The sequence below is a fragment of the Grus americana genome, chromosome 12 (genome assembly GCF_028858705.1).
Source record: "Grus americana isolate bGruAme1 chromosome 12, bGruAme1.mat, whole genome shotgun sequence".
In the NCBI taxonomy this organism is placed as follows: Eukaryota; Metazoa; Chordata; class Aves; order Gruiformes; family Gruidae; genus Grus; species Grus americana.
The window spans coordinates 11,653,524-11,680,732 of NC_072863.1; the positions used below are offsets into that span (position 1 = coordinate 11,653,524).

Here is a 27,209-nt window from a genome sequence, read left to right on the forward strand (position 1 = left end):
CACCCACCGTTTAACATGTCTCTGTGATTTTCACAGCGAATATATTCTCATTAAGAGAGTCGTAGCTTTTCCATCACAAATAGAAGCCCAGGCGCCTCTGCTGCCTTATCAGCCGTGCCCAGACTGAGCCCAGCGGTTCGGACCAGTCCGTGGCTATTAGGTTCAAAGGTTTGGTGGGATTACGCATTGACATTATCAAGTTGGAGCAAGTTTTTAATTTTTGAAGGATAGTGCTTATCTTCTTCACTTGAAGATAAACCTTTTGCTTTTTTGTCTTGCAAACTTATAATCTACAAAAATACTAATAATTGATTTTCTTTGCCCTTCAAGTATGCTATGCTCAGTCTCTTCCTTTGGCTGAATCGTGAATTGATCCATTTCAAAAGTGAAATGATGGTAGCAGGCTTTATGTGTGAAGAGGTATTGACTTCTCACATATAAAGCCAGTATGACTAGTCTCACTGCAAACTCAATGAGAAAAAATTAAATGATAGCTGTAATTAACATTTTCTGCACTTGTCCTCAGAATTTGCAGCAATACTTTCTGCTATTTATTTTTCTGTTGGAAATAGCCTTTGGCCACATTTCGAGATTAAAAAAATCATAATTGTGGTGGATACTCTGAATTGCAAATACTGAGGTGTTTTTTTCTGTCTTCTGGATCATTGTTAAAACACATATGGGTACTATTTTAAGAGGCTGTTTTAATTTCTGAGGGGTTTTTTTACATTTGTAATTGGGGTTTGGTACCTAATTAGTCTCCTGTGAACTTTCAGCCTGTATGTGATTACATTATGCAGATTAATTTAGCTTTAGCAAAAATAAACATTATTTAAAGGTTTTTAAATATACAAAATAAGCCACAAACAGCTTCTTCAAAATTTGCATGCAGTCATGTAATTCCTACTCTTTTACTTGACCATCTCATACATAACAAAATTCTGTGATGAATTTGGCATTGATAAGTTGTTGCTTTGAGTCCTTGAGAATTCAACCTGAAGAAATAATCTGTAATTCACAGAGGCTGGCCACCTTTTCTTTATTTTGTCTTGCAATTATCCTGGCCCAAAATGCTGCTGTTACTATTCCCAAAGGCCTAATGATTACGAAATCGTACTTTGAGGAGCTTTTCTGTAACTCTTTGTAAGGTGTCATTAAACTTGGAATTCACCTAGATTAAACTATATATTAATTCCCATACTTAGCATTGATGGGAATTGGAATATCAAAATATGGTAATTTTGATTTTTTGTGTGTAATTGTAGCAGCTTGTGAAATGCTGTGACATACAGCAAATCCAAGGAATGGGAAAGGAAGAATACAGTTCTTCTAATTAGTTGCTAAACATTACTCAATAACACAAGGGAAAACTTCACTGTCAGATGGCTACCTGGTGGTTCCAGTGATGGGATTTGTGGATACCTCCCAAATTTCTAGCAGCCATATTCTTGCACAAAATCCACATCACTGTAACCACTGCCTACTAAAGACTCCTATACTTTTGTCTGGAGGACACCTAAAAAAAATCCAGCAATTTTGCTGGCATTCTTAAATGGGCCTGTCACAGTTTACAGCATTTTTTTCAAATGATAGTTCTGGATAATTGCAAGTTTGCAATGGCTGTTCTGTACATATTTTTCAGTGATAAAGCTATGTAGTCTGAAAATAACTTCAAGGCCTCTCCTCCCTGCAAAGCACAGACTATGGAAGGTTTGTTGCTGCTATTGCAGTTTGAAGAATTTGGAAGATGGATACCTTCTTTCCAGTCCCCAAAATACTTGTTTCTGGTTTTGAACCATTTGCTTCAGTCTTGGTTTAAATCCTATTCCACTCCCCACCCCCGCAGCTCTTGAATGCAGAATGTCTGTGTTCTGTGCCCCAACATCCCTGCCCCCTCCCAGTTTATTTGTGAACCAGGTACTGGGAACCTGAGGCTGAAGGCAGCAGAAAGTGAATGAAAACATGTGAATTATGCCTCTCACTGATGAACTCTGAGTTTCCCCTACACAGGACTTTTGAAGTAGCATGTCTATTAGATTCCTCCTGGGATTGGAGAGATGGGATCTGCAGGAGTGAAAAATCTGACAAAAGATGAAATTAGATCTTTAATCCTGTAAATCAGGGACTGGCAACCTTTCATGTGTAAAAACAAAGACTTTTTTTTTTTTTTTCTTGCTGAGCTAGAGGCCAAGCATGGTTTCAGGAGCCCCAGGGAGCCAGTGGAAGCTGTACCCCAGGAGGGAAGATTTTGTGGAGCTGCTGGTGGATGACACTTTCTTTTCCTCCAAGGCAAACAGAGCCAGGGGCTGGATGCTGTGGCCATTCATAGTCTCTCCAACTCTATATCATCTTCCTGCCTTGCAGCATTAAATGGCCACAAGTGCCATCTAAGAAAAGTCCCTGCTGCCCTTCGGTGTTTCAGCTACCACAATGTCTTTGTCAGACAAAATTTTGGTTATGAGGACAAAAGTCTACCTACCTTAGCAATTTATCACTATTGCTAGCAATGCTCTTAGAACAGGATAATCTCAGAGATTTGAGAAGCTCTTAATGCACCAAAGTCTTAGTTAAAGCCAAAATGTTGCTCATGAGGTTCCTCAGCCATAGCTTGCCTATTAGCAGCTTGCATTGCCATTAACTGAAGAAGGGACAAGGAGAACCAGCTTTGAACAGGGAGGTGTTTGTCTGGTTCTTGGCCTAAATGGGATGGAGATGCTGTGTGGTTGAAAACCATTGGCCTGTGAGTCAGGTTGGCTGTCAAAGGACACTCAGGAAAATGATCACAGTCTAGGTGAAGTTTGGGTGTGACAGTACATTGGAGTACCTCAAATCTTGTGTGGACACCCTTACTCAGAATTAAAGCACCTAATTCCGGTTGACTTGCTTCATTCTGAAAGCAAAATATAATAAATTGAATTATCTATTTGCAATCTAAAGAATTTTATTTCTTTTTGCCTGTGGTTTACAATGCGGACAAGCACAAGTTGGTTTTGGTAGCAGAAAGAACAAGCTCATAGCCTGAACTGCTGTGTTCCCTCACGTTTGGAAGTTGTGAAATAAATTACTGTCCAACTAAGGAGAACCTGAAAGCACATGAATGGCAAAACCCCCTTTTTATTTACCTGATTCTATCAATATGCATTTAAGCAGCACATTAACACCATCAAATTTCATGGTGATGTCAATCAAGACAAGTAGCCCATGTCCCTCTCTTGGCACATTCCTGCATACAATTGCCTCTCAATTACCACCAGCCACTTAATCAAGGATGCATTTTCATGCACAAAGCGTGTGGCTCAGGATTGTTTTTTCTTTCTATTGCCTTGTGACTGCACTGCCTTGAAACCAGGTCTGTTAATGAATGGCACTTGATAGGAATAACATAAGGCTCGGTCCTTGGCCTTGGTGGCTAAAAGAATAGTAGAAGCTGGAAAAAAGTGGAGGCCAAAAAGGAATGGGAGGCAAAAAGATAAGTAGAGGTGGAGAAGGGGTGAAAAGATGATTAGGAAAGTAGAAGCTGAGAAAAAGTTCAGGCTGAAAAGGGTTGGGAGGCTGAAAAAGACTGAAAAGGGCAGGGAGGCCAAAAGAAAAGTGGATGCCAAAAACAGGTGGGAGACCTCAAAGTGGTGTGAGGATAAAAGGGAGTGGGAGGCTCAGAGGGAAGTAGAGATCAAAAAGCAGTGTGAGACTGACAAGGAATGGGAGGCAAAAAAGTGATGTAGGGATTGAGAAAAAGGGCTGAAAAGGGGTGGAGGGCCAAAAAGGAGTCAGCAGCTCTTGGCGCTGGGACTCTGAGCGTACGATGTACACGAGCCTCACAAATGTCTCAATAAGGCTGCTTAGCACCTGGAAGCTGCTCGTGATGGTGGAGAGCACGTGGGTAGGACTCTTGTCAACGGCTGCTACGCGGCGGCAGGATGCCCGAAACTCCTTGAACTTGAGGGCAAGCTCTTGCTTGTACTCTGCCAGCTGGGAGATGTAGGGTTTGCAGTCCCAGATGTCAGGGCTCACCACACATTGCCTCAGGATAGTCAGGAGCTCATTGGTGTCCAGCTGCACTTGCAGAAACCCATTGGGAAAGCTGTAGGCATGGCCTCGAAGGATGTTGATCTTTGCCAAGCTCCCCTTAAAGCTGGAGGTCCTTAAATCTGTTTCCTGGGTCTGACTGTCATTGGGACTGCTGCAGGCTGTTGCGTGCGGCCCTGCACCCATCTCACCATGTCTCCTGGTTGCTGAACTTCTTCGTGACCACCTTGCCCAGCTCCAGGCCGAGGCGGTCGGCGATCTTCTGGGACAGGTCCTGGTGCGAGCTCCCGCCGAAGATCTTGATATTGGGCATGATGGCGGCTGCGGAGCTCTCCTCCTCGCCGCTTCGCCTCGCGCCGCCAGGGACTGCCGCACAAGGACCCACCCGCCTCCTGCGCGGGGGCGGGGACGCGGCACAGTGAGCGCGCGGCACAGCAGCCCGCGCCTACTCCGCCATCTTAGCTCTTCCCGCCTGCCGCGCGGGCTCTTTATAGGCTCGTCATCCCGAGGACACGTCTCTGCGCGCTTCCCATTGGCTCCGTGGCAGCCAGGGCCGGAGCTCTGCCCGCCCCCCGTCATGACGCAAAGGGTGGTGGGCGTGGCTCAGAGGTCTCCCTCCTGCCCCGCGACCGCCTCAACAACGGTCCCTGGTGGGGAGGGGGAAGGAGGCGCGCGCGGCCTCTCGCTAGCCCCTCCAAGGGGTGGGGCGGAGGGCAGGAGGAGGCCTGCGATTGGTTGTCGCCGGGTCGCCTGGCCTGCGGTTGGCCAGCGGGGCCGTGGCGGCCAGAAGAAAAGTAAACGTCCAAACGGGATGGGACCGTCAAGGGGAAATAGAGGTTGAAAAAAATGTAAGGCTTGAGAGGGCTGGGGGCCCGAGAAGGGCTGCATCTCCTGTGTTCGGGCCTTCTGGATTTCACTCCCCTCCCCTGACTCGGACTTCAGAGACCTGAGGCTTTTCTGTGTGGGAGCAGAAACCCCAACCGTTACTTCTGGGAGCAGTTCTACTGGCTGCTCTCTTCTGCCCCTGTCATTTGTTTCACAGGGATTATTTTTAGATAAATCCTCTCTCTGCTACTCAAAGCTACTTGGATGCAATAAGCACTGAATTTTTACTGAGTCCACAAGAACCCCATATTCTTTCCTTTGTGCAGAACATCACTTTATTACAGGTATCAGACCCACTGGATCTGATGAGTTGTATTTAGGAATGAAGCTCACCTGTAGCACTGTAAATGCTACCACAGTTACACAGGACTAGCTGAACCAGAGCACATCCACTAGGAAAAAGCACACCATTTGTCATGAAAGGGAGAAAACTTTGGGAAATGAATGGTATCTTCAAGTCTCCACTAGAAACAGTACAGACCTTGGGATGAAAAGCTCTTTAAAGGATCCTGACCGGTTCCTTTGTGTTCCTGATCTTTCTACTCAGCATTTTTACTGTGCCTTTCTAAGGAGTATGAGGATGGAGTCCTGTTGCTCTAGGAAGAGGTGAATATTCATTAGATTCAGAAGTATTTCCAAGTATTTCAAAAGTGGGATTTAGTGCAGCATTATAGAGTGTCCTGGACTCTGTGTATAGACCTGGTTGCACATCCCCAGCACTTTCATCTCTGTTCCCAGTCCTTGACATGTGTAACAAACCTCAGAGAGGCAGCACTGGGATTTCTGCCCATTTGAACACAGTGTGTTTGCTTTTTAATGACTTCATAGTCCAGCTGCAGAAAACACACTCCCTCTTCACTCTGAGTCTGGGGGCAGGTGACAGCAAGGGGCACCATCTTAGCTGGGCCGGAAGATTGTGCAGCAGCTGCAGTGGGATGAGGCATGGGCAGGTTCCTCGTCTGCTCATGCCCTGACATGAATTACATAGCCTGACGCAAACACCTTTGAAAAAGTTTCCTATCGTGTACCGACTGTTTTCACATATACTAAATGAGGTTGGGTGATGTAAATAAGCTGAGATACCTCTCTTCCCTGGCAGACTTCTCCTGTGTCCAATTAAAGTCATGGGTGTTCCAGCCAGCTCCATTGTGTCTGCCTATGCGATGAATTTGTTAGGATATTTTACACAGGAATCCAGACACTATGCTTTAAATGAGGTTAAAATTCAGACAGTATTCATTTCTATTTGACTGTCAGCTCCCTTGGGCATGATGAAAGCAGCAGTGGGCTCCAGCTATTCAGATGGCCCTGGTGTTGTATCTAGGGCTGCTGCAATTCCTGTGTAGTGTTGACAGGACCTTGGAGAGGACGGAAATCCTAACAGGAGAATGCGGCTGCTACATCACGGGGATTAGAGTTCTAAGTGCTTTAAACCATGGTGCCCAGTTGTTGTCTCGAGCTGACAATGACCAGCAAAGTCCACAGAGACAAGCAATTTTATCCAAACCTATCTTGGGACTGCTGCTTGAGGTCTGCTAATTTTCCAGCTCTTGCTTTTGACATTTAAACCCCTGAAACCCAGGTCTTCTGTTTTTCTCATGTGTATTAGAGGAACCAGCGATGGCCCAATTTTTGATCCTTTTCTGTCCATTGTCACTGATAGAGCCCTGGTGAGGACTCCTTGGGAGTGGACCTAATTTAGAGAAACACTGGGACCTAATTTAGGAAACACTGGGAAGATACATCAAAAGAATTCCAGCCACTCCGGCCAATAAGTCAGCCTCATCAGGGGCACAACTGAAATGCCTCTATGCAAATGCATGTAGCATGGGGAATAAACAAGAGGAGCTGGAGACGTGTGTGTGCCTGCAGGGCTATGACCTTATTGGCATTACGGAGATGTGGTGGGATAGCTCCTATGACTGGAGTGTTTAGATGGAAGGGTACAGGCCCTTTAGGAAGGACAGGCAGGGCAGACAAGGAGAGGATGTCAGCCTCTATGTCAATGACCATCTGGAGTGCATGAAGCTCCACCTGGGGATGGATGAGGAGCTGACTGAGAGCTTATGGGTCAGGATTAAAGGGAGGGCAGGGACAGATGACACTATAGTGGGGGGGTCTGCTATAGGCCGCCCGACCAGGATGCCTGAGTGGATGAGGCCCTCTGTAGACAGGTAAGAGCAGCCTCACATTCACAAGCACTGGTCCTCATGGGGGACTTCAACCACCTCAACATCTGTTGGAGGGACAATGCAGCAGTGCATAAGCAATCCAGGAAGTTCCTGGAATGTGTTGATGATAACTTCCTCCTCCAAGTGACAGAGGAGCCCACAAGGAGAGGTGCCATGCTGGACCTTATTCTCACCAACAAGGAGGGGCTGGTGTGGAATGTGAAACTCACGGGCAGCATTGGCTGCAGTGACCGTGAAATGGTGGAGTTCAAGATCCTCAGGGCAGCGAGGAGGGCACACAGCAAGCTCGCTACCCTGGTCTGTAGGAGAGCAGACTTTGGCCTCTTCAGGGATCTGCTTGGTAGAGTACCATGGGACAAAGCCCTGGAGGGAAGAAGGGCCCAAGACAGCTGGCTAATAATATTCAAGGGTCACCTCCTCCAGGTTCAGGAGTGATGAATCCCAGCAAAGAGGAAGTCAGGCAAAAACACCAAGAGGCCCCCATGGATGAACAAGGAGCTCCTGGGCAAAGTCAAACAAAAAAAGGTAGCCTACAGAGGGTGGAAGCAAGGGCAGGTAGCCTGGGAGGATTACAGAGAAACTGCCTGAGCAGGCAGGGATCAGGTTAGGAAAGCCAAAGCCCTGACAGAAATTAGTCTGGCCAGGGATGTTAAGGACGACAAGAAAAGCTTCTATAGGTATGTTAGTGATAGAAGGAGGACGAGGGAAAATGTGGGTCCCCTCTGGAATGAAACGGGTGACCTGGTTACCCAGGATATGGAGAAGGCTGAGGTACTGAATGACTTCTTTGCCTCAGTCTTCACTGGCAAGTGCTTGAGCCACACTGCCGAGGTCACAGAAGGCAGGGACTGGGAGAATGCAGAACCGCCCACTGCAGGAGAAGATCAGGTTCGAGAATATCTAAGGAACCTGAAGGTGCACAAGTCCATGGGACCTGATGAGATGCATCCACGGGTCTTGAGGGAACTGGTGGATGAAGTGGCCAGGCCACTCGCCATCATATTTGAGAAGTCCTGGCAGTCCGGTGAAGTTCCCCCCGACTGGAAAAGGGGAAACATAATGCCCATTTTTAAGAAGGGAAAAAAGGAAGACCCAGGGAACTACAGGCTGGTCAGTCTCACCTCTGTGCCTCGCAAGATCATGGAGCAGACCTTCCTGGAGACTATGCTCAGGCACATGGAAAACAAGGAGGTGATTGGTGACAGCCAACATGGATTCACTAAGGGCAAATCGTGCCTGACAAATTTGGTGGCCTTCTACAATGGGGTTACAGTGTCTACGGATAAGGGAAGGGCAAATAACATCATCTGCCTGGACCTGTGCAAAGCATTTGACACTGTCCCACACGACATCCTTGTCTCTAAATTGGAGAGACATGGATTCAATGGATGGACCACGCGGTGGATAAGGAATTGGCTGGATGGTCACACTCAAAGAGTTGTGGTCAACGGCTCAATGTCCAAGTGGAGAACAGTGACGAGTGGTGTTCCTCAGGGGTCAGTATTGGGACCGGCACTGTTTAACATCTTTGTTGGTGACATGGACAATGGGATCGAGTGCACCCTCAGCAAGTTTGCTGACGACACCAAGCTGTGTGGTGTGGTCAACACGCTGGAGGGAAGGGATGCCATCCAGAGGGACCTGGACAGGCTGGAGAGGTGGGCCCATGTGAACCGCATGAAGTTCAACAAGGCCAAGTGCAAGGTCCTGCACGTGGGTTGGCGCAGTCCTAAGCACAACTATAGGCTGGGTGAGGAATGGATTGAAAGCAGCCCCAAGGAGAAGGACTTGGGGGTATTGATTGATGGGAAGCTCAACATAAGCTGGCAGTGTGCGCTTGCAGCCCAGAAAGCCAACCGTGTCCTGGGCTGCATCAAAAGCAGCGTGACCAGCAGGTTGAGGGAGGTCATTCTGCCCCTCTACTCCGCTCTTGTGAGACCCCACCTTGAGTACTGCGTCCAGCTCTGGGGGCCCCAGTACAAGAGAGACATTGAGCTGTTGGAGAGAATCCAGAGGAAGGCCACGAAGCTGATCAGAGGGCTGGAGCACCTCTCCTATGAGGACAGGCTGAGAGAGTTGGGATTGTTCAGCCTGGAGAAAAGAAGGCTCCGGGGAGATCTAATTGCAGCCTTCCAGTACCAATAAGGGGCCTACAGGAAAGATGGTGAGGGGCTGTTTACGAGGGAGTGTAGTGGCAGGACAAGGGGTAATGGGTTTAAGCTGAAGGAGGGTCGATTTAGATTAGATGTTAGAAAGAAATTCTTTACTGTTAGAGTGGTGAGGTACTGGAACAGGCTATCCAGAGAGGTTGTGGAGGCCCCATCCCTGGAAATGTTTAAGGCCAGGTTGGATGTGGATTTGGGCTATGTGGTCTGGTGGAGGAGGGTGTCCCTGCCCGCAGCAGGGGGGTTGGAACTAGATGATCTTTGAGGTCCCTTCCAACCCAAACCATTCTATGATTCTATGATAAGATTAAGGGAGGGAGCAGACTATGGGAGTGCAGTGACATCAGATGGTCACAAATGCATGTTGTGGCTGAGCAATGCTCATAGGAGCCATGAAGGCCCTGGAGGAAATCTGCGCCAGCTGTAACGCTACAGCAAGGAACTCAGGGCGAAGGCAGTATGAGAAGGGCAGTTACCACTGGCACTGGTCTGAGAGGGTGCGAAAGGGCAGGCAAACAACCTGCCACACTCAGGCAGATTGCTCTGGTCAGAGGGGATGGAGAAAAATTAATTGATGTTTCTGTGCATACACCCGCAAAACAGTATTGTCCTTTTCCGAGACCCATATACTTTGCTTTAAGTTGCTGGGGGATGGTGTCTTTGATCTGAGGAGATGCTGATGCTAAATGAGAACAAGACAGTCTGCAGGTAGATAAATGAGGTGGACAGTGAAATAGGAACTAGATTTGGAAAAAAAAAATTACTTTTAATTCTCTGTGCTGTGTAACAGAGATGCAGTTTTTTGAAAAATCTGTGATTCAAAAATATTAACTAGAACATTTTACCTGGATCATTTCTTTTAAGAGTATTTACAAGTGCTCAACAGAGTGAGGCTGCAGGGACAGCACCTAAAAAGAGTACAGCAATAATAAAGGCAGGGCTTCATCATCCTTCTCAGGTACGTACCAGTATAGCTCCTCCCTTCACACAGGGACATTTGACCGATCTAGGAGCAGCTATTGCCACCACTGTACAAATAATAGTGTGCTGTGAAGACGTAATTCCTTTCTGTCAGGGTGCTGATTGCCCATTTGACGGTACTAAGCATTGACTCTGAAATTGCTGATTAAACTGCCTGCTGTCAATAATATTTTCAGGCTCTGGGGGTTGTTAGAAAACCTCTTGGCTTTTCCATTTTTTTGATCCATACCAAGCTTTATAAATAGGTGGGTTTCGTCTTTGTTAGTTCAGCATGGGAAATGGTGTGATGCAAATTAAAATAACAAGCCTGGAGGCATAGAGAACATGTGTGAGTCTCAACTGCTGCTGCCTTTGCTGTCTAACACCACATTCAACCCCTGTACAGAGAATGACCCAGTTCCTAAGTTTTTATGTGTTGGATCTTTATCAGACTTGGTTTTTATAGTTCCTGGAGGCTTTGGGGCACATAAAGGGCACACATCAATGCCTTCCTCCCTGATAAACAGAGAGCAGTTCATTGTGCCAGTCAAAATGTGTCCCCAGAGGGAATGGGATATTGGAAATGTCATCTGTAGCTAGGAATCTGTTTGCCTTGCTCAGATTTCTCCCTGGGTCTGGCATTACGCTTTTGCTGGGCTTTCCCCTGCACACACCAGAGCAGTCCCACAGGGCAGCAGAATCATCAGGCCACCGGTGGCAGGTCGCATGCTGTCGCTTCTTCCCAGGCAGAAGAGCAAACGCCAGGCAGAGGCTGCGACTTGGCTGAAAGCATGCACTGAGCTAGTCAGTGGGTGCTCAACTTGGCTTATCCCAAAGGGATCAGGAAGGAGTTTGCTAATGGGGGGGGGGCGTTACCTGGCTCTCCCCTGTTTTAGGGGCAGGAGGTGTCCTGCAGGCACCAGGAAGACCACACTTTCCCCAGCATGGCCACAGTGCCCAGTGCCAGTGGTGAAGGGGTGAGTGCCACTGGAGGTGTTCCCCTCCCAGAGGGAAATTAAGCCAAAATGCCCATTAACAACACAAAACCGTGCCAAGTTCATTTCAAACCTGCATTTTTGCTGCTTCATGGCTTCCTTCATAGCCTGGTACTTAACTGCTGTGGAGTCCATTAATGTTGTGGAGTCCTTAAGCTGTGCCTTTCCAGTATGGAGATACACACATTTCTATAGCAACAAAAATAGGTGGTGGGGGGTTTGCTTACAGTGTTTTGTACAGCTAAGAATAGGCACATTTCCACAAAGTTCTTAAAAAAAGACACAAATGCTAGTTTGGATATTAAGATTAATATATTTAATCTTTCTTGTTTGTAAAACAAGACATAAATTTGTGTATATATAATTTATATATTTTTATTTATATATACTATATACAGAGAATAAAAAATTTCTGTATTAGACTGAAAGATTTATGGAGGAATGATATAGGCATAACAGGGAGCTCAAAGAAACTCTGAGTTTTGTAATAGATAATTCACAGGGAAAAGAAAAACACTGCTCCCTGTCGGCCTTCAGCATTGTAACAGGCTTTGCCCAGCACGGACTGAAAGCCGAATTGGCTCTTCCACTGTATATTTGTAACATGGTTCTTGAAAGCAGGAGGCTGTTCCCCACAGCAGGATCCTCTCTGCCTTGCTGACAGCAACAACCAAAGTCCGGGACAGCCATGGGCCAGGGGAGGTTATTGCACTTGGTAGAAGATGCGCATGTTAAAAGCACATTGTGCATTTCCATAACTCCTATGGAAGAACAAGAGATTTTGAATGTGTGTATTTATTAAAAAAAAAGAGATGAGAAGCAATTGATCATACAGAGATCCCTGATCATCCTCAAGCGCTGGGGCAAGCTGGCTGGGTTTGATAACCAGTCTCACTCCTGGTGCTGTGAGGCCGATGCCACGCTCTCCCTTTCCAGCTGGAGGTGGGTGCGATGGGGAGAGGCACAGGGACCTCGGCAGGACCTGCTCTCCCCACACGTGTGTGAAGTGCAGTGGGTGGCAGGGTAAGGGCAATGCAATGTGTAACCTTGCATTTTTGTCCTCGCTCTGTTTTGGAAGGTGGGTGACCGCAGTGAAGCACCAATTAAGGCGATCTGATTGATTAGGTCTAGAATCTAGACTGGGAGGAGGAGGGGAACTTTGGGATGCAAAGGGAAGCAATTAGGAATCATTTTACCATTCACCTGGAAGTGAAAAAAAATTCCAAAAACCCCAACTCCAAATAAATAACCATCACACAGTACTAAACAATGCTTCTTATGGCAGTCAGTCCAGTGGAGACAGGAAAAGTACCCCAACACCCTGGCAAGGATGGCAACTGCTTTGGCCAATGGCAGTAGCACTGCCTGGCTTGAGGGCAAGCTGTGGCTCACAGACAAAGCTAATCTGGGATTCTTCTCTAATGGACATGATGAAAGGAAATAGAAGAGGGTTTGGGCTGAGCCTTGGAGGCATGAACCTGACCTCAGAAGAATGGTGTGAAAGAGATCTCCTTTCATCTGCTAGCCCAGCTTCTGGCTTGCAACAGTAAAAGATCAATCTGGGTTCTTTGCAGGCTCTCTTAGCATGCACACAGCCATCCAGCAGAGGAAGGGGAACATAGAATCATAGAATCATTTAGGTTGGAAAAGACCCTTAAGATCACAAAGACCAACCATTAACTTAGCACTGCCAAGTCCATTACTAAACCATGTCCCTAAGCGCCACGTCTACACGTCTTTTAAATACCTCCAGGGATGGTGACTCAACCACTTCCCTGGACAGCCTGTTCCAACCCTGTCAGTGAAGAATTTTTTCCTAATGTCCAATCTAAACCTCCCCTGGCACAACTTGAGGCCATTTGCTCTTGTCCTATCACTTAATACTTGGGAGAAGAGACTGACACCCACCTCACTACAACCTCCTTTCAGGTAGCTGTAGAGAGCAATAAGGTCTCCCCTCAGCCTCCTTTTCTCCAGACGCAACAATCCCAGTTCCCTCAGCCGCTTCTCATCAGACTTGTTCCCTAGACCCTTCACCACCTCATTGCCCTTCTTTGGACATGCTCCAGCACCTCAATGTCTTTCTTGTAGTGAGGGGCCCAAAACTGAACACAGTACTCGAGGCGAGGCCTCACCCGTGCTGAGTACAGGGGGACGATCACTTCCCTAGTCCTGCTGGCCACACTATTCCTGATATGAGCCAGGATACTATTGGCCGCCTTGGCCACCCGGGCACACTGCTGGCTCATATTCAGCCAGCTGTTGACCAACACCCCCAGGTCCTTTTCTGCCAGGCAGCTTCCCAGCCACTCTTCCCCAAGCCTGTAGCGTTGTCTGGGGTTGTTGTGACCCAAGTGCAGGACCTGACACTGAGCCTTGTTGAACCTCATACTGCTGGCCTTGGCCCATTGATCCAGCCTGTCCAGATCCCTCTGTAGAGCCTTCCTACCCTCAAGCAGATCAACATTCCTGCACAACACAATGTCATCTGCAAACTTACTGAGGGTGCACTTGATCCCCTCGTCCATGTTATTGATAACGATATTGAACAGAACTGGCCCCAGTACTGAGCCCTGGGGAACACTACTTGTGACCAATCACCAGCTGGATTTAACTCCATTCACCACAACTCTTTGGGCCTGGCCTTCCAGCCAGTTTTTTACCCAGCGAAGTGTACACCCATCCAAGCCATGGGCAGCCAGTTCCTCCAGGAGAATGCTGTGGGAAACAGTGTCAAAAGCTTTACTAAAGTCCAGGTAAACAACATCCACAGCCTTTCCCTCATCCACTAAGTGGATCACCTTGTCATAGAAGGAGATCAGGTTAGTCAAGCAGGACCTGCCTTTCATAAACCTATGCTGACTGGGCCTGATCATCTTGTCCTGTACGTGCTGTGTGATGGCACTGAAGATGATCTTCTCCATAACCTTCCCCAGCACCAAGGTCAGACTGACAGGCCTGTAGTTCCCTGGATCCTCCCTACTCGCACATGTTAAGCCCTTGCCTTTTGCACAGACAGCACCTGCGCCCAGGACTGGGGCACTGGTGCCTAAGCTGTGAGAGTAGAGCCTGCTAGGGTGACTGAGCTCTGCCCCAGGATTACAGCATCCTGCCCATGCCAGGACTACTTCCCAAGCCCTAACATTGCAGCAGGGACTTGCACCCCAGAGGTCCCTTCTACTGCTAATTATGTTGCATTTGTGGGCCAGGAAGACCCTGGAGGCAGAAGAGCTGTTTATGTGGCGAGACACTGGTTTGGCTCCAAACTGCCCAAGTGAAGCCAGGAGATGTCAGCTCAGTTCCTGCTAAATCACTGGCCCACCACACATCGTGACAAAGGTCTTTGCACAAGTGAGGAGCAGAACCACATGGAATCAAACTAGCATGGAGATGGGGTGACTGTGCCCCCCAAGTACCATCACTGACAAACCAGCATGGGAGAGCAAGCGGAGCAGCTGCTTGAGACCCCCGATGAGCTGGTTGCACAGCTTGTGACAGGGCATGAATTTACCTTTCAAAAACACCACCAAAACAACCATCCATTCTGCAGAGATAAAAGAGCATCTTGGCTACCACAAACCCCAACAGATGTGGGCCTGTAGACATGCATCCTCACCAGACCTATGCGATTTGAGAATCACTAGCATGTGGCCTGGCACACACTGGCTTGTTGGTTTTCGTAGCTGGTTTACTTATTGATCAACGTCTTTAGGGATCGTGTGAGCGTGCTCATGACAGTGGCAACCGTGGCTGACTGGCGGGCGAGCTGCTCCACCGTCTGCTGGTGGCTCAGTGTTCTGGCTGTGGACTCCTCTGCAGCCTTCAGGAGGAAGGTGTAGTTTCTCACCACTTCCTCCACCTTCGTCAGCAGCTCTTGGCGCTGGGACTCTGAGCGTACGATGTACACGAGCCTCACAAATGTCTCAATAAGGCTGCTTAGCACCTGGAAGCTGCTTGTGATGGCGGAGAGCATGTGGGTAGGACTCTTGTCAACGGCTGCTACGCGGCGGCAGGACGCCCGAAACTCCTTGAACTTGAGGGCAAGCTCTTGCTTGTACTCTGCCAGCTGGGAGATGTAGGGTTTGCAGTCCCAGATGTCAGGGCTCACCACACATTGCCTCAGGATAGTCAGGAGCTCATTGGTGTCCAGCTGCACTTGCAGAAACCCATTGGGAAAGCTGTAGGCATGGCCTCGAAGGATGTTGATCTTTGCCAAGCTCCCCTCAAAACTAGAGGTCCTTAAATCTATTTCCTGGGTCTGACCATCATTGCTGCAGGCTGTTGCATCTAGGACCTGAAGAGTCCTGCTCATGACTGGGACCATCTGATTGTCCAGCTTCATTCCTGGGAGTATCTGCATGGGGATGGAATAGGACAGCTCATCCTTCTCACTCCCATCATCTGCAACATCGCACTTCCTGTAGTAGAAGCAGTACCGGATGGAGCAGCACTTCTCATCCTCCGTGTCTTCATCCCGCAGCTCAGCAGGACTTGGATACATCTCCTCCTGGACAGAGAAAACTGCTGAACCCTTCTGGTTCTTTTTCTCCTGTGCTATCTGAACATAGGAGGGGTCAGTCACTCCAGAGGCTTCCTGGATTTTGTTCTTCAGAACAGGACAAAGGATGCTGTGCTCGGGCTCTTTCTGGGGACCTTTTGGCTTGGTTGTATATATGTTCTGGTAGGTGTCAGAGGACAGGGATGTCCTATCAGTCTTATCTATTTCACTGACACTGTAGCGACGCAAGAGCTTCCTGTAGTGTGGAGCACCCATGCACTCCCCCCGGGAAGTGCATGTTGTCAAACAGGACATGCTGTTCTCTGGATCTGACCGGTAGTCTCTGGACTCTAAACTTGTGGATCGTATCCGCTTGCCTTTGGAAGGGCTGCTCATGCTTGTCAACCTAATGGCTTCTGCCTGCTTCTGGTCATTGGTAACTTTATCCCTCCCTCGCCTCTCCAGTTCTGGCATCACCAACTGGTTAGGGGGTGGCCTCACCCCTCTGCAAATCCGCTTGCAGTCACAGCTGCGCCTTTGCTCCCTGGACATCCCTGGGACTTTTTGCACAGGACTGCTCCTTAGCTGGCAGCTACAGCGCCCAGGGGCAGGAGGGTGCAGATACTCCTGTGGTGGGAGGTCACCTTTGCTCTTTGGCTTGAGCAGCTCTTCAAGGAATTCCAGCTCATACTGTTTCACCTTCTGCAGCTGGGCCTGCCGCTCATCCGTCTCCTTCTTCAGCCGGGTTGGAAATGTTGCAGAGAACAGGTTCCTCAATCTGAAGGGAGCTTTTGGAGCTTTGGGTTTAGCTGGGACATCAGCATCTTGGTGGGTCACCTCCAGGACTTTTTCTACTTTTTTGGAAGGCACAGTGCTGATCTGCAGGCTCTCGGATCTGGGCGCCAACTGGATTGGCCCTTTGGGTTCCTCACTGGTGCTCCTGAAAGTGCTACCAGCTGATGGAGAGTGCAGATTGCTACTCTCAGCTTTTAAGCTTTTGGCTGAACTTTCCTGTTGCATTTTCTGTCCTTGGTTTGAAGGAGCTGTGTGTTTCTGAAAGACAAGGCTTGTAGCTTCCCCACCTGCCTTCTGACCTGGCTCTCCGCTTGTGGCTTTTGCTAGAGCATCTCTACTCATTTTTTGCTGGTAGCTTTTAGAAGCAAAAGTCTTACAGGGCATCATTTCTTCCCCTGCTGAGGCAAGGTGGAAAGCTTCAGCCTTACTGCCATGAGCTTCTTTAGGACCTGGAGAAACTTCACAGTGCTGCTGCGGAGAGAGTTGCTGCTCCTGACAGTTGCATAATGTTTCTGCAGTTTGTGGACCTCCTTTAAGTTTCAAAGGCTTGCTGCTGGCTGATGCACAGCTACTGGTACCATTCATGTTCTTGTCTTCTTTTGAGGATGCTACCACTTGGGGAGCTGAGCCTTTTGCATTTACCACTTGCTGCAGAGCAGCTGAAATGATGGCTGGAGTTATGCCACTTTTTTGATCCAGGAGGAGCTTGGAGCTTGGCTGGACATCTTTGGGCATCTTCTCTTGTAGATTCTGTGCCTGCTCCCTGCTTGGGGCTGCTGTAGCATGCAGAGATACCTCAAAGGCAGCTTTGGTGTGGCCTGCACCTTTGCATTCAGAGCCAGGCACTGGAGCCCCCCTGTTCTGCTCATAAAGCTGGGGGGTCAGCACTGGCTGGACAGCCACGGTGGAGCTCCGCTCAGCAGGCTGCTGCTCCTGTTTGCTCTTGCAATTGGTAATGTTGGGGCTTTGATGAGAGAAAGCTGGCTTCAATGAAGGGCTCGGCTCCTGGTGGGTGAGGGGATAGGGTGAGGTGAGAACAGCCTGGGCAGCACAGCTCTGGATTCGGAAAGGCAAGTCCTTTCTGGCCAGGAGGTTTTCTTTGTTGATGTGTTGAGTGAGGAAGTAGGCTGCATTCTGATGCTGCTTCATAGCAGAGACCATCTCTGAGACATCAGTTAGCTCTGAAGAGTTGGTTTCATGGCCAGAATCCAAGGATGACTCAGGAGTGATGGCAGCCAGGACAATAAGACCTGAGGAGAGACACAAAGAAAACTCCATGACAACACTCACACCACACTGCTGTGCTGAGGAGAGGGAAACTCCATGCTGCAGGAGCATGCCAGGAAGGCAGGACACGGCATCCCATCAGAGAAACTTTAGTGATTTCACGCAATTAAGAGTTGATGCTTTTAAGAGAGATCACTTGTCAGCACTGAGCTGGCTTGCTAGCTCAATCCAACAAGAGCTCTTGGCCGAGGAAAAGGTCCCGGGAAGCTCTCCAGTGTTAGCAATAGCAGAGCTACAGGGAGTTGTCTAGAGCAAGAAGGAAAATCAGGTAACAGCTACTCTGCCATAGCAAGTAGGGCAACCAGCGTGGGGAGAGGGACAAAGGACTGTGCTGCCAGCAGGCTTGTCCTAGAGACACCCATCTGACAGCAGGCTTGGCCCTGTGAAGGGCTTACACACTGCAAAACCTGGGTGGGAATGTGCGAAGACTAAGGGCAAAAGGTACCAGCTGAGTGGGGTCACAGAAGGGAGGAACTCATGCTCACAGTGCTGGTTTGTTAGTGCCTCACCCCAGCATCACGCTATGTGGACCATATGGCAGGTACGGGATAACCAAGAGACTCCTTCAGCCACTGTCAGGGAGAGGAGCCCCCCCTCAGCTTCTTAGAAATCTTCTGAGCAGCAACTTGGCTGCTCCTGCTAGAGCTTGTTGCTACAACTTAGTTTTTACTGGAAGTTGTTCCACAATCACATATAGGATGGGAAAATGAGACTAAAGGGAAGGATGTACCATAGGAAAGAAAGGCTATAGCGAAAAAAGAAAGTCACAGCCGCTAAAATACCTGCTGTCTGCTGTGGTGGGGGATGTGGACAATCCTCTGAAGCAGCCAAGGCTTCCAGTGCCTGCAGGGTGGACACCAGGGCATCGTCCAGCTCTTGGGCATGGTCTCGGACTGTTCGTGGTTGCACATTGTCTATCAGTGTGACAGGAATCTCATTGTAGAGGATGCCACAGAGGTGCCGGTCTTGCTCCTGGCTCTGGGCAGCTGCGCGGCGCTTGGGGTCATCCTCATCTGAGCTGTTGTCTCGGAAGCCGGGAGGGGGGGCGGTGATGGCGGGGAGCAGGGACGTTGTCTCATCTTCTTCCTCATCGCTCCCAGGAGGGGGAAGCGACATCAAGTCCACCATGTTGTCCCAGGCACTGCCAGTCTTGCCCCCCTTGCATGAGGCCAGCCGGCTCTTGATTTTGGCTTGGCAGGACTCACAATAGAAGTGTGAGGCATCGCTCCGCAGGTGGGTGTCGATGGTGTGCGCCCTGGCCCTGCTCACATGCCTGTCTTTGTTAAGGCCATCTGGGTCGTACTCATTAGCTGTCCCGTTGTAGCCTTGGCCAGAGCTTTTGGAAGTGGGGTCAGATTTGGTCCTGGGACGAGTTTCCTCAAAAAAAATCAGGTTTTCATTGATATCCCTCCTGCTCTCTCTTTCCTTCCTCTGCTCTCGCATGTGCAAGTAGCAAAAGCTGATGAGCTCTGAGTCCGATGCCCTGGCAGCTGGAGCCCCGGCTGCTCCGGTGCTGGTGGCAGAGCCACCCACCAACCCGCTCTCTTTCTTTCCTGTGTGCTCCGCCGTGTCTGGCCAGTGTAGGTTGTGTGTGTTGATGTAATCTAAACCAAAACCACAACAGGCACATTAGCAGCAGCACCCAGGAGAAGGGAAAACAGCATGAGGAAGCTCCTGCTCACAAAGCATCCATGTGCTCTCTGCCCTACAGCCCTTGGTGTGCTAGGCAACCCTGTGGCACAGCCAGGCCGCCCGGCTGGCCTTTTGAAAAATCATCTTCTGCAACCCACTGGGCCTACCTGCCAGTAATGAGTGTAGGACGAAATGTCCTGCACATGCAGATCATAGAATCATAGAATCATACAATGGTTTGGGTTGGAATGGATGACCTTTAAAAGTCCAACCCTCCTGCAATGAATAGGGACATTTTCAACTAGATCAGGTTGTTCAGAGCCCCATCCAACCTGAACTTGAATTTTTCCAGGAATGGGGCATCTACCACCTCTCTGGGCAACCTGTTCCAGTGTTTCACCATCATTGTAAAAATTTCTTCTTTATATCTAGTCTGAATCTACCCCTCTTATAGTTTAAAACCATTACCCCTTATCCTATTGCTATAGGCCCTATTATTATGCCTAGGGAGCACAAGCGGCCAGGAGCCCTGCGACCAGAGTGGGCAAATGGCATGGTGTGGCAGTTTGCGCAGCAGTTTGGCAGGAGGGCGTGCAGGGAGGGCACCTCTTTGAAGGAGGGGCATTCTACTGGCCAAGTGGGAGACTTGAAGCATGCATAACCCAGCAACCATCCACTGTTCTGTGACAGGTCAAGGGCACCCATCCTACCTGACCCTTGAGGCAGAATGATGGGCACTCGTCTAAGAGCAAAGGCTGCAGCTCCGGCTGGGGGGTCTGCACCATCTACCCCAGCAGTGGCTGATGCCTCCACCCAGATGGAGCTGCTGAAGGGAGAGGCTGCACTGCAGACCTCAGACTGCAGGAAGTGCCCAGACCTTTCTTTCTCCTGGGGCAGGGATAAGCAGCAGACCTGCCTGCAAAAGGTGTGCCCAGGTGGAGGATCTCCTGCAGTGGTGGCTGAGCTGCAGGAGGCAGTGAGAAGGCTGCGTTAACATCAGGGAGCTGAGAAGGAGTTAGATAGCTGGTTCCAAGCACAGTCTGCAGTAGACCTACAACTCATGGCCAAACAGCCAAAGCCTCCCCCACTGGCACACACAGAAGGGAGGGGGGGCGATAATGCAGAAGAATGGAAGCTTGAGACAGCAAGGACCATCAGGAAGAAAAGACTTCCCCTGAAGCCTGAAGTGTCCTTGCAGACCCGCTTCACTGCTCTGCAGACTGAAGAGGAAAGACCCGTTGCATCAGGGGAGACACGAGCTGAGTACGGCAGCCCGTTCTGGTCCCTGTATAACAACCAGCGCAACTAAGAAAAGGCGACGGGTGATAGCAGTAGGCAGCTCTCTTCTGAGAGGTACAGAGGCACCCATTTGCTGACCTGATGCACTCCCTCAAGAGGTGTGCTGCTTGCTGGGGCTTGGATCAGGGATGTCACCAAGAGACTACCAAGCCTTGTACAGTCCACTGACTATTATCCACTGCTGTTGTTTCACATGAGCACCAGTGATACAGCCAGGAGCAGTCTGAGGAGTATCAAGAAGGGTTACAGAGCCCTGGGAGTGGTGTTAAGGGATTCTGGAGTGCAGGCAGTTTTTTCATCAGTCCTCCTGGTCAAAGGGAAGAGGTACGAAAGGGCCAGTCGAATCTGGCGAATCAACAAATGGCTATGGGACTGGTGCCACAGCCAGGGGTTCAGCTATTTAGACCCTGGCACTCACTTTGAGAAACCTGGTCTACTGGGGGCTGATGGGGTCCATCTGTCAGAGAAGGGGAAGAGCACCTTTGGTCATAGGCTTGCCAAGCTGATGAAGAGGGCTTTAAACTAAAGTTGCTGGGAGAGGGGAACCTCAATCCATCTCACTCCTACCAGTTTGATGCCAGTGCCAGCAATAGATGCCCAGAGCCCGGAGAAGGATCACAGGTCAGCAGGAGAGCACCTGAAGTGCAGCACAAAGGAATTCCAGCTACTCCAGGCAGTCAGTCAGCTTCATCAGGGGCCCAACTGAAATGCCTCTATGCAAATGCATGTAGCATGAGGAATAAACAAGAGGAGTTAGATGTGTGCACGCCTGCAGGGCTATGATCTGATTGGCATCATGGAGACATGGTGGGATGGCTCCTATGACTGGAGTGTTGGAAGGGAAGGATACAGGCTCTTTAGGAAGGACAGGCAGGGCAGACAAGGAGAGGATGTCAGCCTCTATGTCAATGACCATCTGGAGTGCATGAAGCTCCACCTGGGGATGGATGAGGAGCTGACTGAGAGCTTATGGGTCAGGATTAAAGGGAGGGCAGGGACAGATGACACTATAGTGGGGGGGTCTGCTATAGGCCGCCCGACCAGGATGCCTGAGTGGATGAGGCCCTCTGTAGACAGGTAAGAGCAGCCTCACATTCACAAGCACTGGTCCTCATGGGGGACTTCAACCACCTCAACATCTGTTGGAGGGACAATGCAGCAGTGCATAAGCAATCCAGGAAGTTCCTGGAATGTGTTGATGATAACTTCCTCCTCCAAGTGACAGAGGAGCCCACAAGGAGAGGTGCCATGCTGGACCTTATTCTCACCAACAAGGAGGGGCTGGTGTGGAATGTGAAACTCACGGGCAGCATTGGCTGCAGTGACCGTGAAATGGTGGAGTTCAAGATCCTCAGGGCAGCGAGGAGGGCACACAGCAAGCTCGCTACCCTGGTCTGTAGGAGAGCAGACTTTGGCCTCTTCAGGGATCTGCTTGGTAGAGTACCATGGGACAAAGCCCTGGAGGGAAGAAGGGCCCAAGACAGCTGGCTAATAATATTCAAGGGTCACCTCCTCCAGGTTCAGGAGTGATGAATCCCAGCAAAGAGGAAGTCAGGCAAAAACACCAAGAGGCCCCCATGGATGAACAAGGAGCTCCTGGGCAAAGTCCATGGGACCTGATGAGATTCATCTGCGGGTCCTGAGGGAACTGGCAAATGAAGTTGCTAAGCCACTCTCCATCGTATTTCAGAGGTCATGGCAGTCCAATGAAGTTCCCACCAACTGGAAAAGGGGAAACATAACCCCCATTTTTAAAAAGGGAAAAAAAGGAAGACCTGGGGAACTACAGGCTGGTCAGTCTCACCTCTGTACTCAGCAAGATCATGGAGCAGATCCTCCTAGAAACCATGCTAAGGCATATGGAAAATAAGGAGGTGATCGGTGACAGCCAGCATGGATTCACTAAGGGCAAATCATGCCTAACAAATTTGGTGGCCTTCTACAATGGGGTTACAGCATTGGTGGATAAGGGAAGGGCAACTGATGTCATCTACCTTGATTTGTGCAAAGCATTTGACGCTATCCCGCACAACATCCTTGTCTCTAAATTGGAGAGACTCAGTGGATAAGGAATTGGCTGAATGGTCTCAGAGTTGTGGTCAACAGCTTGATGTCCAAGTGGAGATCAGTGGCGAGTGACATCCCTCAGGGGTCAGTATTGGGACTAGCGCTGTTTAACATCTTTGTCGGCGACATGGACAGTGGGATCAAGTGCACCCTCAGCAAGTTTGCCGACGACATCAAGCTGTGTGGTGTGGTCAACACGCTGGAGGGAAGGGATGCCATCCAGAGGGACTTTGACAGGCTGGAGAGGTGGGCCCGTGCAAACTGCATGAAGTTCAACAAGGCCAAGTGCAAGGTCCTGCACGTGGGTCGGGGCAGTCCCAAGCACAAATACAGGTTGGGCAGAGAACGGATTGAGAGCAGCCCTGAGAAGAAGGACTTTGGATTATCAAGCTCAACATGAGCTGGCAGTGTGCGCTTGCAGCCCAGAAAGCCAACCGTGTCCTGGGCTGCATCAAAAGAGGTGTCAAGGGAGGTGATTCTCCCCCTCTACTCCACTCTGGTGAGACCCCATGTGGGGTACTGCATCCAGCTCTGGGGTCCCCAGTACAAGAAAGACATGGAGCTGTTGGAGAGAGTCCAGAGGAGGGCCACGAAGCTGATCAGAGGGCTGGAGCACCTCTCCTATGAGGACAGGCTGAGAGAGTTGGGGTTGTTCAGCCTGGAGAAGAGAAGGATCCAGAGAGACTGGCCTGCCAGTACCTAAAGGGGGCCTACAAGAAAGCTGGAGAGGGACTGTTTAGAAGGGCATGTAGTGATAGGACAAGGAGTAATGGCCTTAAGCTGAAGGTGGATAGATTTAGATATAAACAAAAAATTCTTCACTGTGAGGGTGGTGAGGCACTGGAACAGGTTCCCCAGAGAAGTTGTGGATCCCTGGAACATCCCTGGAAGTGTTCAAGGCCAGGCTGGATGGAGCTTTGGTCTAGTGGAGGGTGTCACTGCCCATGGCAGGGGGTTGGAACTAAATGGTCTTTAAGGTCCCTTCCAACCCAAACCATTCTATGATTCTATGTTCTATTAAAAAGTCTGTCCCCATCTTTCTTATAAGCCCCCTTTAAGTATTGAAAAGCTGCAATAAGGTCTTCCCAGAGCCTTCTCTTCTCCAGGCTGAACAACCTCAACTCTCTCAACCTGTCCTCCTCGGAGAGGTGCTCCAGCCCTCTGATCATTTTTGTGGCCCTCCTCTGGACTCACTCCAACAGCTCCATGTCTCTCCTGTGCTGAGGACTCCAGAGCTGGACGCAGTACTGTGTGGGGGGGGTGGTCTCATGAGAGCAGAGTAGAGGAGGAGAATCAACTCCCTTGATCTGCTGGCCATGCTTCTCTTGATGCAGCCCAGGATATGGTTGGCTTTCTGGACTGCAAGAACACATTGCTGGGTCATGTTGAGCTTCTCATCCACCAACACCCCCAAGTCCCTCTCCACAGGGCTGCTCTCAATCCTTTCATCCCCCAGCCTGCATTGATACCAGGGGTTGCCCTGACCCAGGCACAGGGCCTTGCACTTGGCCTTGTTGAACCTCATGAGGTTCACATGGACTTACTTCTTGAGCTTGTCCAGGTCCCTCTGAATGGCATCCCATCTCTCAGAGTGGTCAACCACACCATTCAGCTCGATCCCACTGCCTATGTTGTTGATGAAGATATTAAATACTACTGGTCCCAACATGGACCACTGAGGGACACCACTCATTACTGGTGTCCACTTGGACATCAAGCCATTGACTGCAACTCTTTGAGTGTGACCATCTAACCAATTCCTTACCCACTGAGTGGTCCATCCATCAAATCCATATCTCTCCAGTTTAGAGAGAAGGATGTTGTGGGGGACTGTGTCAAAGGCCTTACAGAAGTCCAGAGAGATGACATCAGTAGCTCTTTCCTTGTCCACTGGTGTAGTCATCCATGCTGGTCTCTTGCCTTCCCTTCCTGATTTCTTACACATGGGGATTGAGAGGTTTTGCACCCTATGGAAAGTGTCCTGAAAGATCTGCCAGCTCTGTTCTGCTGCCTTGTCCATGAGGGCAGTTTCCCAGGGGGTCCTGTTGACTAACTCCTTGAACAGATCATGGGCTGGAAAGGATTTTGGGTAATCAGCTCATATGTACCCCACCTCTGAGGCAGGAAAACTGTAACTAAAGCAACCTTCATAAACGCGTGTGTGATGGAGGGGAGCACGTTCCCATGGATGGCTTTGTATGAGCCACACTTGCCTTTGCCTCCCCACCTGAGTCCATGGGTCTCTAAAGAAAAGGGTTAAGCCCTGAAGGATACCATGTGTGTTGCCACCAAGAACAGGAGGAGACTGCTGATACTGAAGACAAGGGACCGTCTGAGTTGAGTCTGAGACATCAACCCCTCCCTCAATAAGGAGAGAAGGGAAGACCTGGAGGAGGCAGAAGGGAGAGGGATGTACAGAGATTCACATGATGGACGTGGAAGATGGTCAGATCAAATAAAGCCCATGTGGTATCGAAGAAGTTGACATGCCTTTTTTTTTCTCCTAAATCAATCAAATCTGGATTCCCATTAATAAAGAGCTGTTGAAAGTGTTTTAGTGAGGCCCTTAGGTGTGGCTGGGGTATAGCAAGGATGGAGGCCAGAAGAGCCTAGAGGGTGGCTGGAGAGGATTTAGAAGCAGTTGAGCTCCAGCCAGCAAAAGCCCTGTGATGCACTGATGGAACAGGCCACCTCCTCATGTGGTTTTCTCCATTGTCTCCAAAATGATTACGTGCTATAGAGTTTAATCATATAAATTTTATCAAGTTAAAGATTATAACATTTATGATAAGAAAGTATTGACCCTAAAGCTGTTTTTTGTGAGGAATTAGATCAGTGACACCATGGTCCAGCAGCACAACTGATCAGTGCCCTTTTACAAACAACCTTTAGACATCATAAATACTGTCCTGTTCCTCCATCTCCCCACCCATCTCTCTTCTGGACTAACCACAGCAAATTCCTTTAACCTTTCTCAACAAGTCTGTTTCCTAAATGTCTCAGCTTTCTTACTGCTCTGGGCTGGACTCCAGCTATGTCAGCTACCTGGGAAAATGTCTTGTTTCTGTGCTATGTGACAGCAGCAGGGAGAGGAAGCAAGATCCTAGTAGCTTGCTGGGAGGCAGAGCTGGGCAGAACCAGAGGAGGGCTGGCCAGCACAGTGGGTACTGAGACATGGGGATGCTGGTGCTGCATCACCGAGCCACCAGCCATATTCAGAGGGCAACGGGAGCAGCCTGGCTGCACGTATGAATGAGGACCTTCAGCCTCAGTCTGCCAGTTCACATGTCACATGGCAAGAAGGAATTGTTGTCGCCATTGTTGCACAATGTTGGCCAGACCAAGCAGTTTTCCTCGGGAGACTGCTAAATGTAGCGCAATATTGCCTTTTGGGGAGACATCCAATATTGCTTGGCCGAGTAAGTGTCAAACACCCCCACCAGTTCCTTGTCCCTCGCTGCCCGCGATCCATGCGTTGTTTCTGTCTGGCTGACAGCTATTGGATCAGGCTAGCTCTGAAAGAGCCCTCTGCTCCTGCTGTTAAACATTTCCCTGTGACAGTCTCCCCTTGCTCCCTAGTGCAAGGCAAGGCAAGCAGCTGAAATATTGCTTGAACTTCTGGCCAGTGGTCCAGCCCTCAGGAGGGGCATCTGTCTGCATTACAGGTTGAATTGTGCAGCTGTGCTGAGAACAGCTGCCAGGGGGATGCAGGCTTCATCTTACCAAGTATAAATTAAATCAAATAAATCCTAATTAAATTCATTAGCTCAACAAAATGGACAATTTGTCTCCCCAAACACATATTTGTATTATACTGTTCATCACCTGCAATGCTAAAATCCCAATCAAAACAACATCTCTCTCATTTATGGACATACTGGTACTCAGAAATGACAGCTGTGTGAATGTACACAAGGCTTCCGCAGCTGGGGACATGCATTCAGTGCTGGGCTGCAGTGTGGCAGCATGGATTGAAGCAGAGGCTTTCCCAAAGCCAGACACCTCTGATAGATCATGCTAGCAGCCTGCCCTGCTCGGACAGCCTCACTGGCTACCCATTCTGAGCCAGGACCTGTTGCTGAATGGGGCCAAAACCCTAAAATCCATAGTCCAGCTGCTGGATGCTCTGGGGGAGAAGGTCCTGAAGAAGAGCTGAGAGAGCAACCAAGGGCACGGAGCTACTTGGCTGACGATGGTTGCTGGTGGGAGTGGAAGGGGCAGGGAGCTGAATTGCTTGCACAGCTCCAGCATGGCGCAACCCTTCTTGCGGAGGGCAAGGATCTGGCATACAGCTCCACAGGGAAATGCTGAGAGATGGATCTAACTGACAGCATCTGGACAGAGCGTGCATTTCTAAAAATGTCTGCAGTTCAGCAGGAGGTTTTAATGGGCCTTAGGGAAGATGGAT

At 49.5% G+C, this 27,209-nt stretch overlaps 1 protein-coding gene across 19 annotated transcripts in view; it reads right to left on the minus strand.

The window, feature by feature from the left end:
- Window positions 1-11,546: 11,546 nt before the first annotated feature.
- FRMPD3 (FERM and PDZ domain containing 3) overlaps window positions 11,547-27,209 on the minus strand; it is a 69,064-nt gene continuing 53,401 nt past the window's right edge. For 16 of the 19 annotated variants that reach the window (XM_054839804.1, XM_054839801.1, XM_054839805.1 and 13 more), the window contains 2 exons: window positions 18,586-19,407; window positions 11,548-17,766 (listed from right to left, as the gene is read on the minus strand). In XM_054839804.1, the coding sequence (XP_054695779.1) occupies window positions 14,912-17,766; window positions 18,586-19,407 (3,677 nt within the window). In that variant the 3' untranslated portion in view covers window positions 11,548-14,911. Of the gene's footprint in view, window positions 17,767-18,585; window positions 19,408-27,209 lie in introns of all 19 variants that reach the window. The other 3 variants (XM_054839807.1, XM_054839791.1, XM_054839796.1) reach the window with 1 other exon arrangement.